Raw genomic sequence first — 14,995 nt, forward strand, 5'->3', positions numbered from 1 at the left:
GCCCAAGCAGGACAAGCACCATCGAGTACCGAGACAAGATCCCAAGGTTTCCAGGGCATGAGAGCCGCGAAATCGCACCCGGTACACGTGACTTCCATTTCCATTCCTTCTTATAAATATTCACGCAGAGTGTCTTGTTTAGGCATGCTAGTGAATTCAACATTTTTCTCGCTTCGACACCACGCCCGCAATGGATGCTATCAGGCGTTTGATTATACTTTTGTCCAAATATGTGACCTACCATGGCCTGAGTTAGATCGGCGCGGCACCATCACGGCCATTGAAAGATACGAGACTTCATTGAGGTTTTTCTTGCTGAGCTCGTCCGAATTCAGGACAGATTCTTGCTCGGTTGCCCTGGTGCCTTGCTGCCTCAAAGTCTCAGCGTCGTAGCTGACGATCGTTGGCGTCGCTGGCGGCACCCCTCGCACGGTAAGCCACATGAAGTGGTTTCAGCCATGCTATCATCGCACAGCAAAGGGCGGTCGGAGGCCAGCAGCGATGATGTACCCCCTGGCAGGTTTGGACCCTGCATATTGGCTGGCTTATTTTAGGGGTCACTAATTGACCTGATCGGGTATGACCCACTGGGCATCGTGTTGTTCTATTGGCTGGAATGCTCTGACGTCACTGTCGATCACCAACGACCCTGAATTCCAAAAGCAGGTTTGATGATGCAGCGCAACAATGGTTGGGGGTGACAGACCTTGTGATAGTGGCAGTTTGAGAATGCATGAAAAGGGACTGATCGCCCGGTCAAGAACAAAGTCGTTCCTCCAATTCTTCCCTCGTCTTCTACGTTGAACATCGACGCCACGCCGCATACATTCCTGTGGGCCCAACATAACACAATACAAATCATATCATCAAGATGCCTTTCTTCACCCGCCGCGAGCCTGAAGAGGAGCTCCCACCACAGGAGCCCTACCATGAGGAGGAGCCACGAAAGCGCGGCCTCCTAAGCTCGCTCCGACGGGACCCATCACCAACACCAACCACCTCGACCCAGGCGACCGACTCAACCCGCCGCACGTCCAGCACATACCGCACCAGCCCGACGCACAACGACGGCTCCAGCAGCATCTTCAGCCGTTCAACGTCAACGAGGGGCGGTGGTGGTGGCCTCCTGCACAAGTTTAAGGCAAACGAGGAGCTCGACCCTTCCATCATACAGGCGCGGGAGAGGATGATGAGCGCCGAGACCGCGGAGAAGGAAGCCGACCGCGCACTGGAGCTGGCGAGGCGGGAGGTCAAGGACGCCCGGGAGGAGGTGAAGAGGCTCGAGTTCGAGGCCAAGGAGGAGGCGAGGCGCGCCAAGATCAAGGCCTACCACGCCAAGGAGGTCTCGAAGCGTGGCAAGGCTCTTGGACGTAAGTCTGACACTGTTGTTGACACGGTTGATGGGATAATACTGATCACTGCACCACAGGTCACGATCTTCGATAGTGAGCAACATCACGCTGTATATAATCACGTTCTGGCAGGCCGTTGCCAGGACCCTTTGCGACTGTGCTATGTTTTCTTCAATTGTACTATGTTCACAGCACTACAACGAGAGCGGGAGTTAGGAGATGGCTTTAATTTAATTATCTCTACATTGATGATCCCTGTGACGAAGCTATGTTATCGTAGGACACTCTCTCCTCTATGTCTGGCCTACACTTCAGTGTCGCCAACGAAGCGTTTACTTGTATCTCCACCCACGAACGTCACCTAGGGTAATTTCCTTACCCTCCATCTTGTATTCCGGCTGTCCAAGGTATGTAACAATGGAGTAGTGTATGCATGGACCTTGTGCACAAGTGAGGTGCTCAAGCCTACAAATTGTAGAGATGTGGCTGTGTGCAACACTATGTGCAGAACGAGGACTCCTTGAAATGCTCTCACACAGCTCTATTCCTTGCGCTGAGCCTCATCTGGCTTGTCAGTATTAGGCCGCGGGGGCCCAGAAAACCTCCAGGAACTTCAGGTCTTCTGCTCGCAGAGCTGTTGTAAGTAACCGGAATGATGGTTATCGGCACGGTCTCCGAGCCTGGCATTTGGGTCTCCACGGGCTCTGGGCCACCTGCGGGCAGCGTGACGGTCACCCAGTCGGTAATGGTGACAGTCCCTATGTGCTGTCCCGTAGCGGATATTGTGATCGAAGGCGAGGCCGGGAGGGGCTGTGCTGGGCTTTCGCCGTCAGTGGTAGAAGTAGATGATGCCGAGCTTATTGTAAAAACGGTCTGCGGTGAAGACGTGGGTACAGGTACTGGAGTTATTTCTGTCAACTCAGAAGAGGTCGAAGATGTTGGTTTGGGTACTGGTGTAATTTCTGTCAATTCATAAGGGGTCGATGATGTTGGTTCAGTTACCGGTGTAATTTCTGTTAATTCATAAGGGGTTGACGATGTATGAAGGGTAACGGGAGTCACCAAATTGGCGAGGTCTGCGGTCGAGGAGGGTGGTAAGGCCACAAGACGAACATGACCTGCCGCGTCGTTGTTGGCCCCTGGATCTTCAACATCGGGTCCCGATGTGTCGTGCATTGGGCTCAATGAAACCGGATGAGGGACAGCTCTCGCAGCCCCAATAAGTAGAACGAAAATTCGTGGTCGAGAGGACATATTTGCTATTTTTGGATGCTGAAGTGTTGGATTAATGATTGAGGAGAAGGTCCAACAACATCGACCAAGAAGTTTATGTATGTGCATAAATGGGAGAGTGCTTTACTCACATGCCTCACGGGACAAGTCCAACACCAAGTCACACACTAATTATTTTCTGATTGGGCTACTGACTTGTCATCCAGTTCCAATCACAGTATCGATTGAAGAGGCAGTTTCTTGCATATTTTGGTTCCGTGGCCATGATTAGAGCGGACGAGTGACGATCAGGTTGCGAACAAAGTCGAACAGTCTCGCTTGTTCACGTCTATTGCGGTCCATTACGCATTTCATGTCACACATATGCATCCAGGCATAGCCTGTCGAGTTCATTTTCATCAAGACATAGAAAAGCCGTCTCCTACTCAAGTACAGAACTTACATATCACAGAGCAACCAACGCCTAGAAAAGACCTTACGGGTAGGGATCATCAATCATGAGAGCAGTTTGCTAGATGGGGCTATTGGGTATTCCCATTAGATGTATGTGTGTCGTCTAGACATTCTGCAAGAAATACAATTTTATGATTATGGTCTATATGAAGATCATCTTGGCTTTTGAACATGTGCATGGTTAGGAATTATCACCTGCTGAACAAAGTGCAAACTGATGTGCCAGGAAATCGAATTGTTTTCTATCGATCAACATAAATCTTCTCCGCGTGTGATCTACCCTCAGGCCAAAACTAGAACCACAGAGATCTGGAACAGGATGGCGATGCCCACCCCAGTCCAAAAAACCAAGTTTGGGCCCTCAAGAGTATGGATTCCCAGACTGTTGCTGGCATTATCTGCCACAGCTGCTTTGCGTTTACAGCAAGAGATTTCAATTCGCCCTTTGCGCCTTTGCACCCTCTTCGGAGCTGTTTGGTAGGCTTCATGGCGGATTCTGCTTGTGCATTGTTCTGAGGCATTGCTTGTTCCCGCTGTATGCAACACATTCTCACTCATAGTACTTGAAGGTTTGAATCTTGTAGAAGCATGAGCGTTCCTGTTGATAGCCTCGAGTAGTCTCTTTTGAGTCTCTGAATCGTCCTTGAAGATGGCGGAGTCAGCAACACTCGTTCAATCAAATCTCAACCAAGGAGTGCCCTGAAAAGGTCCCTGTACGGCTGATTTTGGGATCAAGATCACTGAGTGCGGGCAGATTGCTGTGTTTGGTCAAAGTCTGTCCATGATGCTGTGATGATGTTCCCCTATTGGCGACTTTGGTCCTAATTGACACCACTTGGTGTAGCTAGGAAATTGAAGGGCTCTGCGGGAGTTTGCATGATGAAAACAGTAGTAGCCACGGTATGCTCCATTATGATAGCAGGCACATTCAAGGTAAGCGTATGTACATTAATTCCGGCCCCCGTAGTAGGCCCACTGGATGTTCTTGAAGTGGGAGTCAGGGTGGGGTCAGAGGTTATTGGAGATGGTTTCATAATGATAGACGACGAGGCTGTGGGCTGAGAGCCGCTGGAGATGACACTTGACGCTAGCAATGTTGGACTTACGCTGGCCAAGGTCGCCGATTTGGTTGTGCCTCTCTGTTGGCTTTCCATGTCCAAGGTGCCGGTCGGAGTGTTTGCAGTTCCAGTGGACGGGTTGGCGTGTGAAGTCGTCAGGGTGACTGGGGTTACGATATGTGCAAGATCGATGCTCGATGTAGATATCGAGGTTGTCTCGCGCCGCTGGTTCTGGAGGAAGGGAAATGCGTGGGCCTGTCCTGGCCCATGGGCTAACAGCCAGAGAAAATGGATAGGTTTGAATGGCATTGTCTGTTCGTGAGCTTATGGGGTCAAACTTGAAGTGATTCGGGGATCTGATGTTGAATAAAATCCTGGAGCTGGGGATTTGGTGGTAAGTTTATATACAAATCTTCTGACTCACTGTCAAGACTTGTGACAACGCAGTGGCTGCGTTGAACAGTAACTGACTATTAGTCAGGTCTCCAGTACCATCCGAATATCCCCAGTATTTGAAATGAATCACAGTGTACACCTCCGTGGTTCTGAAACCCACTGGGCGTGTGATTCAGTGCCGCAACTTTACAGGCACACACATACACTTCTGCAGCGGCAAGGAAGCCGTAGTGAAGAGACCATGGGCTCACCAGGGGGCTCAAACATAATAATGGTTGCCGAAGAGCTCGTGAATTAGGAGTAGCTAACAGACTAATTATGAAACCTAAGTCCACCCGTGATTCTTCTCCAACATTCCACCGGGACACGTAGGATAATGCTCTTACTAATAGCCATCAATGACCCAATGCGCCATCCTTTGGCAGCGAATTAACCCACCTACTGATACCACCTACGTAGCTAGATATGGTGGTATGCGGCTGTTCTAACATTACACGTAAACCCCAGGACACTGAGCAGACGAATATTAGGATTTAGGCCCCGTGGTATCCCCATAGGAGATGTCACCACCCATCATACCATCCACTCCGGCTTGTCGCTTCCAAGAGGCTTAGGCATGACCTCCCAGTCAGTTGAGCAACCCTGCACGGTCACGCTGTGCCTGACAGCCCTCAGCTCTCCGAAACCACTCATGTGCGTGTCCAGGTACTCGTCCACATCCGCAGCCGTCTCGAAATCCGGCACCTCGAAGCCCGACCTGCCTGGATACTGGCCCAGGCTGCGGAGGTATTTCATCGCTCCCGCCAGAGACACTTCCACAGCATGGGAGCCACCCGCCGTGGCCCGGCGGTATAGTGCTGCCATGATCCCCGAAGCCAGGAGATAGCCACCGGCGTGGTCCAGAGCCTGGCACGGGGTGTGCCGGGCCGCCTCGCCGGTCCCGTAATGCTCCGCCTCGGACACATTCATGCCCGAGCATGTCTGTACGAGAGAATCGAAACCCCTGCGGCCAGACCACGGCCCCCGAGGTCCGAAGGCCGACAGGCTTGCATACACCACACCTGGGTTCAGGGCGGCTACTTCCTCCTGGGAGAGACCACGCGCGGCGAGGCTGCCCGGCCGGAAGCTCTGGATGAAGACATCGCAGCTCTTGACGAGTTCAAGCAGCTTCTGTCTTTCGTTATCATGATGCAAATCGAGCTGCACAGTACGTTTTCCGCGGCCAAATTCAACATCTGTTTCCGGTAAGGATGGCAAGTTTGGCGAAGTGACCCAGATAACGTCGGCGCCGTGGGCTGCCAATGTTTTGCCCGCAAGGGGCGCGGCGATCACGCGGCTCATCTCAACCACGCGGAGTCCTCGCAGGCATTTGTCTTTTCCTGGAAGTAGACGAGCTGGGAGCCCGGCCGGTCCTGTGGCGATCTGGGAGATGGATATTGGGAAGTCGGCGGTTGCTTTGGCTTGGGGCAGCACGTCCCACTGGCGATAGGAACGCAGTGCGTAGATCGCCAGCTCGTTATCCAAACCCACAGACTCGAGATCCACACTTGCCCAGTCCGCGGTCTTCTCCGAGACATCGGCCCGGCTCGCAGTCAGTGGCAACCCAAGCAGCCTGGCAGCCCCATTGCGGTGGTTGGGGAAGGCGCCGTGAATTCGGACGTAGCCATCCGAGGTCTTGTGAAGACCGCCTATTGGGCCCCAAACGTGGGAAGGTGGCTTCCCGTCGAGGGTGTAAAGCCTTTCAGACTTGTATTCAATCGTGGCGTGCTTCACCGGAACTGTGACTTTAGGCATGGACATGTTGTTGCGCAGCGAGTGAATCAGCGAGGCTGTGAGTCCGGACAGTGCGATTGTGCCTTGGGCCAGAGATCCGATTTTGTATGACGACGGCAATGCAGGCCTCCCATCATCACCAGGGAGCTCCAGTGACTCGAGTGCGCTTTCTGGGAGCTGGAGCCCTGTCCATATTTCACGCACGATATCCCGGGCGAGAAAGCCGGTGCGATCCTCGGTGTCGATGGCACTGGGTGTAGCTGTCTCGGTGCCGGGCACTTCTATGTTGAGTAACGGCGCGTGCTGCTGCGTTCCTAGGGTATCTCTCTCCCCAACGCTTCCTTGTGCCCATGGTCGTCTGATGGTACACTTCCAAGCAAGAGCAGGCGTGTAAAACATGTTAGTGATAATGTCCTCGTCTTCGACGCGATAGAGACGCCGGATTACGTCGTTTCCGAGGACGTCCGCGTCCCGCACACGATGGTATATTTCACTCGAATCAAACATGATGTCGAAAGTTAGCTCAAAGGGGCCCGCATTCTTGGACCGGATTACGCGAGCAAGCGAGCTCATCTTTGCGCGCCCCTTTGGAACTTGCTTCTTCGCTAGACACCGCAGCTGTTAGCCCCTGGATACGAGATTTCAGAACTGTGGAACATACCAATAGGAGCTAGCGAACCATTCCGGAGTGCGATTTTTCGATCCTCTGCTATCGCCTTGAAAGGCGATGGCTCTTGTGTCGACTTTATGCGGTGGAAGCTGACTGGGAACAGTGAAACCTGCTCGTCCTCTTCAAGGTCGACCAGGTGATACAGACTGAATTTAAAAACGGGTCCAGCCTCTTGTTCAGATGGTGACAGGGGGCTGGCAAAGTTTCCTGCCGTGGCCATCTGGCCTGGGTACGGAGCATGAAGAAGGCATACCCGAGTGCTATTCGCGATAGTGGAAGCCAGGTCCTGATTTGGAGCAACAACTTCGCCGAGGATCGCAATTTCATGAGCAAACCCTGCTGCTTGTGTCTCGAGTGGACCCATGACGCCGTTGTTTCCATATACGTGGAATATGAGGCGGCAGGCTTCCGACTTATCAAGGAGTGGACAACGTTCACGCACGTGCGTGCGGACACGCTTGAGAAAGTCTTCGATTTGTCCGATCAGGATAGGGTCTCGAATACCCCCGACAAAGACGGCACGATAGCCGAGACGGGTCACACCCTCCAGCTTGATTTGGTATGGAGTCGGTATGAACGTGGCTCCAGAAACCCGAGTAGTATTCTCCGTCAACTGCTCGTATTTGGCAGTATCCAAATTGAGAATGCCTCCCGGGCCAGGAAGACGATCTGGCCGTGTCTTCTCGTAGAGTGTGTGCGAGGCTACCGAGAGAGGTGTGCATCTGTGGCTTGGAGCCAGTGGCGTCAGGTCGAAAGAGTCACGGCGTACCGTGGCGATGATAGAAGTTCCCTTTGGAGTTGCGCAGGCAGCGCCACACTCCATGATCTTACCCATATGCCATGCCACACCTTCCGACACACCGCGTGAGAGACAGAACGCTGCGAAGGGTGCAGGGTCATAAGAGCGACCGGCGAGGATGATGTCTGGATTGCCCTTGAGAGCCTCCATGAAACTGATCGCATAATCCTGTTAGCCGTCTGTTGCAGAATCGCTTGCGAAAGGGCCTGCCTCGTCTCGAGACAAAGGTGAGTAACACCTACGGTTCTGCGCCCATCTGACTGACGACATCAACAGCACCATCAACAACATCTGGTAAGAGATCCTCGACGGGTCCGCAAGGGTGGACTTTTGAGGAGGCTATCTTCCTCTTCACGAGGTTTCGGTCAATGCCTGCATTGATAGTGGCCACCTCGAAGCTGAATCCAAGCCTGGAGGATATCTCGGTCACGATTTCCAACATCTCCTTCAGGTGCTTGTCACTGCCGTCCCCTCCCACTGAGCTTATAAGTACTTTGATCTTGAAATGAAAGCATGCGGCCAGAATGGGCTCCAAATCGCGGATATAAGAGTTTCGACCGCAGGTCATCTTGCCCACGCCAAGCTTAAATGGGCCGCCATCCGTGGAGCCGCTGTCGACGATGATGGCTTCAGGACGATATTCCTCGATTCCGTACCAAAAGTGCTCGATGGTGTAGCCATAGCCGAGCATGCCGACCGGCGTCAAAATGCTGAACTCGGAATCGGCCATGGTGGTATTGCCAATGAGTATGCTTGTGATTTGCAAAATTGAGGATTGAAGTAGATGGGGAAGATTCCCTGTCTCGGCCGACGGGAACTCAAGGTTGTGCAAGGAAATGAAACCATCTGGTTGTGTTTACAGGTGCCGGCCCAGCCAGGCACGCCTTGTTATGGAGGCAAGTACAATCCTGGACACTAGGCCAGCTAGCCCAGTGACGGTATCACCTTTGCTGCGGAGTAAAAACGCAGGAGCTGCTCTGCCGGCGTCCTAACCGTAGTACGAAAACGTCAGTTCCACGACCTTTGCGGCCCCCGAGCGGAGGTCGTGCGTTCCAAAGCTTCGAAACCGCTTAATGAACGAAACAATTGTCGTGAAATGAAGCTCCATCCATTTGAAGTCACAAGAGACTTGAGAATGCCACCACGGCACTGATCTGCCGGCGCACCGAGACAGGAGAACGTCACACTAACACGAGAAAGGAAGAGCTCTGAAGCCGCCGTGAACCATTCCAATTATTTTAAAAGCTCATGAACACGATGCCCTGTCATCAAGTCTTCTTCAGCGGACTAACTTGGCCGTCGGGTGCAACAATGTAGAGTACTTCGCCCATAACCCAAAGGTTTAGTCCTGTGGGAGATCGCACCATGACAAGGTTTCAATATCATCATGACAGCTGTGGATTATCTGGTCTCCGAGGTAATGGCTCACGTGGCCGGCAAATTCGAGTGGATCAATATTGCTCATATGACCACGGACATTACGGGAAGGTCATCGAGATGAGGTTCTAAAGTTGTGAACAAAAGGCCGATCATATTTGAGACTGTGGTATGGAAGATGTAAAGGTCTCGAACGTCACTGGCAGTCGACAGTTCAAACAAATCAAATCTTAACAGCGAAATAATATTGCAAATGTTTAAATCGCCCTCGAACACGAAGAGGAGATAAAGACAGAAAGCAGCCAACACCAACCACGCCATTCCGCCAAATGAAAGAAATCAAGGACCAAGAAATTCTAGACACCGACTCTCTTGAACAGGAGCTCCTTAGATGGGTCCGGGACGCTTTGGCCGCCGAAAGAGAGGTTCGGATACCTCTCCCTGGAGCCGTCAGCCATCTTCATATCGTAGTCTAGTACCGCTCTCGACACAATCATCTTGATCTCGTTCGCAGCAAAGAACCGTCCCGGGCAGGCGTGTCTGCCGTATCCAAACAGCAGGTTCGAAGGGCTCACGGTGACGAACTGGTTGCTCGCACCGGCGCTGGCCTTCTCTGCGCCCTCCAGCCCTTCCAACTCCCGTGCGCGGTACGAACGGAAGGCGTCGAACTTCTCCGGGTTCTCGATCACCTCGTCGTCAAAGTTGATGCCGACGACGGGAACCTCGATGAGGCAGCCGGCGGGGATGACCTGCCCGGTGGAGAGGGTGAACGTCTTGAGGACCTTGCGCTGGAAGGAAGAGAACCCGAGCGGGTGCAAGCGCATCACCTCCCTGAGGAAGCTGTCGAGCTTCTTCATCTTTTGCAGGGCCTGGGTGGTGAACGTGCCGTACTCCTTCAATACAGTGCTGATTTCCTCGCGTAGTTCGGGGATAATCTCGGGCATCGCTGCGAGGGAATAGAAGGCATTCGTGGCGGTCAAAGAGGTCGTATGGATAGCAGCAAATGTCAGGCCCAGCTGGATCGAAGCAAGCTCCTTGCTGCCCTTCTCGCCAAACTTGTCTTGGCCGTCATCCAGTAGCCACTGCAAGAGATCATCGGGCTTCTGAAAGTCGGGATCCATCTCCTGAGCCTTCTTCCTTCCCTCGACGATGGGCCTCAGGAAAGCATCCGCAGCTTGTTCCCTGTCGCGGACGGCTTTGACACTGGGATGGGCAGCAGCCTTCAGGGTGCGCTGCCAGAAGTTCATTCTGGTGATGGCGTTCACCGCGCCTGTAACTTCAATCGTGTAGCTAACTAAATCATTGTTAGAAAATGATCTCCCCATGCGGACACAAAAGATTACGGGTTGGGATCTTAGAAATCATGCCAAAATCATGGCAAGTCCATCTCGTCGGATCTCCTACCCGCAGCGCCAAGGGCTCCAAGAACAGAAAGGGCTCTTCCCAGAAGCAACTTACTAGCCGTATCAATATATTTCTCAGAGCGACAGAGCTCAGGACCGATGAAAATACGCCCGGAAACCTTGGCAACAATTCGAAGTAGCTTCCCGTAGATGTTGACCGGTGTAAAGTCCTTGCAAGGTGGCAGTTCCTCCCGGTATGACTGATCAACTTCCTCGGCGATGATAGGATTTAGACGATCTGCCAAGATTCAATCAGCGGATGTTCGTGTTTTGGGGAAGACTATGCCTGTCCATACTCAGTGCCGGGATCAAGTCTTTCTTAACCACATGTGGAATGATAGGTCGATCAGCCCGGATGCCGGTGTACTTGGTCTGCATGAACTGTTGCCATTGTTAATCAAGGTTCTCTCCATTTCCGAAACTATTGAAGTATAGTCCACGTACGTCGCTGACGGCCTCGCCGAAGGAGACAGTATCGTCGGGTAGGTTCTTCAGCTCGGTCAGGAAGAGAGGGTCGAGCACAACAACATCATGATCTGTGAGTGAAATCTATAGTAAGCAAAGGATGATCAGATCTCTCCTAAGGAATCGGGTTGTATTGCAGCTTGCTGTGGTGATCCTGAACACGCCCTTCTTGAACTGTTCACCGTAATTGTCAGTCCGAGCCCGTCAAATCGTGGCATACTAATCGCTTGCCTTTCGGTACCCCTCGAGATAAATATTCTTGGCGCCTTGTACGAAAGCTGCCCGCCGTTTGTCCGCATTTCCAATCTCGGACCCAACCATGGGTAGGCTGGACAGGGGGTCCTGCTTGAGCACCGCTTGAAGAAGCCATGCCGCAGCAAAGGCCAAGAATGTGCTCAACACATAAGGCCACTGTGCGGCTAGCAGCTCTGTGACTTTCGAAGGAATAGGAGAGACAGACGCCATTGTGGATTGTCGGCGTTTATGGGAGCTTCTCTTGTTGTGGTATCGCTGGTGTGCCTGGTGTGCCACGAGTGGTATAGAGGATGTGGTCAGGTGTGGGAGGCGTCAATATATACTACTTCTTGCCAAGACGGCACTTGAAGAATAGCCAAACCCAATCTCATTATATCTACTATAAATTCCCGGCGGGTGTCGTTCACAAAGTAGCCCCCAGTTCCTGCATTGCATAGCACGCGTGGACTAATGCTGGGGGCATGAGTGCAACGTCATATCTGTGAACGGGACAGTCCTGCGCCGGTGCAAATTGTGCGTTCTGTGTACCCAGCAGTCTCCCTAAACCCCACAGGTTTGAAACGACCGAACTGTGACTGGTCAGGGAGAGAGCGAGACAGCAAACATCCGGGGTCCCATTCGAGCCCGAAATGATTATCGCGGAGAGAACGTATTCGTTCACGTAGGGCCGTAATCGTTAATGTATGAACGTATTCGTATCTTAGACGAAACAGGGCAGACGCGGTACAGTGCCTTCTCGGTTTCGGTTAGGCCTTCTGGGCCTTGTTTGGGCGGGGGATAGCCGATCTGCATTTCATTATAGCATCTCCACTCGGAAGGCATACCGGCCGGAGGCCAAATAGGCATGCGACCGCTTCATGGTAGGCTCGACTTCTAAATTCTCGTCGCCGCACGCCTTTCATAAGAATTTAAACCAGATTGTCAGATTCCCAGGCTGACAGGCCACACCAAGCTCGATGTTTACCGGTTGCTTATGCATACATATCGTGCCTGGGGAGATCGCTGGCTCGGAGCAGACGTTGCAATGCGCTACTCATGTGTTCTATGTGGTATAGGGTCAAGCGCTAAGAACTCGTTGTGACTCGGACGGCGCAAACAGTATGGGCTTGCGACGACGTCGTGGAGCGTGCTGCGCCCCAATCGCCACTCGCGACGTACCTACTGATTGCTCGCCCGGCTCCTCACAGAAGAAGGCCTCTCGTGGGGACGGAGACCTACCAGGCACAGCTTCGCAGAGCAGGCCGCCTCTCCCCGCATCCAGTTCGTCCCATGTCCTCGTATGTGTCGCAATCAAGCAAGACTCTGCCCATGCGTGAGTCTGGTCGCTGATGCTCGCCTGGTCTCTCTTGACTACTAGGAGGTGAGAAAGAACCAAGACGGCTAATATTCTGAAGGACGCCATTGGGGTGGGGGAATTGGGCGACCACAAATTTTGGGCTGGTCAGGCACTCGACACCAGGCAGAGTAGATAGCCGTTGGCTCTGAAACCATGTCGCCTTGGAGAGTGTCGTTTAGCGTTCATGTCGCAGCGCAACAGCAACCCTCCTTCGAAGTATCGTTCCTGTCGTTTCTAGACTAAAAGGAGGGGGAGGGGGGAAGCGCCTGGCGATGGGACATCAAGCTGGGGTCTGGTCTAGAATCTGTCAGGTACCCACTCGGACCGGGATCAAAATCTCTCCAAGGTTCAAGGTGCAGTCATAAGGTTGCGAGATTGAACCGCCATGGAGGTCGAATAAGTCCACAAGGCTGCATGAGGCTGATACTGTCTAGACGAATAAGGTGCTTACTGTGTGTCCAAGGTTGGAAGGCTCCCTGGTGTGTGAATACCTAGGTACCTCGACGTGATCTGCAGCTGCAGCCCAGCATGATTACATAAGATACGCGGGACCTGCTTGCCTGCCAAGGGACGTTGCCGCCCCGGCGAAGCTGCAGGCAGAGCTTCCATTGCGACAGCTTCCTTCCGTCAGACACCACAACACAACGTCAATCAACCAGGCCCGAACCATCCTCTCCCACACACCCTCAACACAGCTTCTTCGCAATTGCACTCCATTTCTTCCAGGGTACCCAATAATAGTCTTCATCTAGACCACCTCCACATCCGTTCATCCATTCCATAGTCATCATTCCCCATCATCAACCGCCCAAGATGGCGAACGCCGCATTCAAGCCCGACAAGGACTTTACCAAGGAGGTCGACCAGCAGATCCCCCAAGCAGAATTGCTCGCTAAGGTAACCCAAGAACACAGAGATATTCAGTGGGGCTCCTATGTTCTGACTGCTCACTCGTGACAGAACAACCTTCAAGGGGCCATCGAACAGCTCGCCCTGCTCGAGAAGCAAACACGTCAGGTGAGCAAGATGCCCCGTCAGCATCCGAGATCTCTGGTTTCCGAGTTGTTCTGACGTCGTCGCCGACAGGCTTCCGATCTTGCCTCGACATCCAGACTCCTCATCGCAATTGTCACGCTGTGCAAGTCCGCAGGTGACTGGGATCTTCTCAGCGACCAAGTAACCATCCTGTCCAAGAAGCATGGACAACTCAAGCAAGCCATCCAGAAGATGGTACAAGCCGTCATCGACTTCCTAGGCGATATATCGAACATTGACAGGAAGGTTCAAGTTATCGAGACCCTGCGAACGGTCACGGAGGGCAAGATCTTCGTCGAGGTTGAGCGTGCCCGTGTCACCAAGATTCTCTCGGACCTCAAGAAGGACCACTATGGCGATGTCAAGGCGGCCCGTGATATTCTCTGCGAGCTGCAAGTTGAGACTTTTGGATCCATGGACCGGAAGGAGAAGACAGAGTTCATCCTTGATCAGGTCGCCCTCTGTATCCAGACACAAGATTGGAGTCAGGCTGGCATCCTCAGCCGGAAGATCAGCACAAAGTATCTGCAGAGCGCCACGGACGCAACGCCCCTGAAACTCAGGTACTATGAGCAGCAGGTGATCCTGGCGAAGAGCGAGGACAGGTATTTGGATGCATGCAAGCATTACAGGGAGGTTCTCGAGATCCAGTCCGTGCAAGACGATCCAACGCTCTTCAAGGCCGTAAGTCACTACCATCGAAACATGTGTTCCATGCAACTCAGTGCTAATGCTCGCGGTTTAGACTCTCGCGCGTATCATCTACTTTGTCATCCTTGCACCTCACGACAACGAGCAGCATGACTTGATGCACCGGATCAAGGCGGACACGCGCAATGCCCAAGTGCCCCTCGAGGCCAAGCTGCTCGAGGAGTTCACAGTCCAGGAGCTCATGCGCTGGCCCAACGTGGAACAAATATACGGCCCCCATCTTTGCCAAACAGACATCTTCGACGCACAGCTGGGCACCTCTTCCGACCCCAAAGCCAACCAGCGATGGCAGGACCTGCGCAAGCGTGTCATTGAGCACAACGTCCGAGTCATTGCCAAGTACTACACCCGCATCCGAATGGACCGTCTGACACAACATCTGGATCTCACGGAGGATGAGACTGAGAAGTATATTAGCGAGCTCGTCACTTCCAAGATGGTGTATGCTCGGATCGACCGTCCCGCTCGCATTGTCAGTTTTGCGCAGCCGCGGAGCGTTGATGACATCTTGAATGAGTGGAGCTACAACATGAAGGATCTGCTCAGCCACCTCGGCAAGATCGAGCACCTAATTACCAAAGACGAGATGATGGCTAGCATCCAGCCCTCGGGCAAAAAGGCTGCGACAAAGGGCTAGAGACCTAGCGGGGGAGGATCGAAGCCTGTGTATGAGTACGGA

The 14,995-nt window shown here is 52.9% G+C and overlaps 4 protein-coding genes across 4 annotated transcripts; 2 read left to right on the forward strand and 2 right to left on the reverse strand.

Moving 5' to 3' along the window:
* Window positions 1–871: 871 nt before the first annotated feature.
* INS49_001854 (uncharacterized protein) lies at window positions 872–1,446 on the forward strand (the record flags this gene model as incomplete). Its single annotated transcript, XM_043162675.1, has 2 exons — window positions 872–1,370; window positions 1,430–1,446. 2 exons carry the CDS (start codon window positions 872–874, stop codon window positions 1,444–1,446), a joined length of 516 nt encoding a protein of 171 aa, XP_043031181.1.
* A 3,619-nt stretch (window positions 1,447–5,065) lies between these two features.
* Window positions 5,066–8,464, reverse strand: INS49_001855 (uncharacterized protein; the record flags this gene model as incomplete). Its single annotated transcript, XM_043162676.1, has 3 exons — window positions 5,066–6,870; window positions 6,927–7,888; window positions 7,977–8,464. 3 exons carry the CDS (start codon window positions 8,462–8,464, stop codon window positions 5,066–5,068), a joined length of 3,255 nt encoding a protein of 1,084 aa, XP_043031182.1.
* A 1,003-nt stretch (window positions 8,465–9,467) lies between these two features.
* On the reverse strand, window positions 9,468–11,444 carry INS49_001856 (uncharacterized protein; the record flags this gene model as incomplete). The annotated part of the gene is made up of 6 exons (XM_043162677.1): window positions 9,468–10,405; window positions 10,570–10,752; window positions 10,811–10,895; window positions 10,959–11,063; window positions 11,142–11,153; window positions 11,253–11,444. 6 exons carry the CDS (start codon window positions 11,442–11,444, stop codon window positions 9,468–9,470), a joined length of 1,515 nt encoding a protein of 504 aa, XP_043031183.1.
* Window positions 11,445–13,383: 1,939 nt separating this feature from the next.
* On the forward strand, window positions 13,384–14,953 carry INS49_001857 (uncharacterized protein; the record flags this gene model as incomplete). Its single annotated transcript, XM_043162678.1, has 4 exons — window positions 13,384–13,467; window positions 13,531–13,587; window positions 13,657–14,289; window positions 14,351–14,953. The coding sequence occupies 4 exons, from the start codon at window positions 13,384–13,386 to the stop codon at window positions 14,951–14,953; spliced, it is 1,377 nt and encodes a 458-aa protein (XP_043031184.1).
* Between the last annotated feature and the right edge of the window lie 42 nt (window positions 14,954–14,995).

This window comes from Diaporthe citri (genome assembly GCF_014595645.1).
Source record: "Diaporthe citri strain NFHF-8-4 chromosome Unknown scaffold_1, whole genome shotgun sequence".
Lineage (NCBI taxonomy): Eukaryota > Fungi > Ascomycota > Sordariomycetes > Diaporthales > Diaporthaceae > Diaporthe > Diaporthe citri.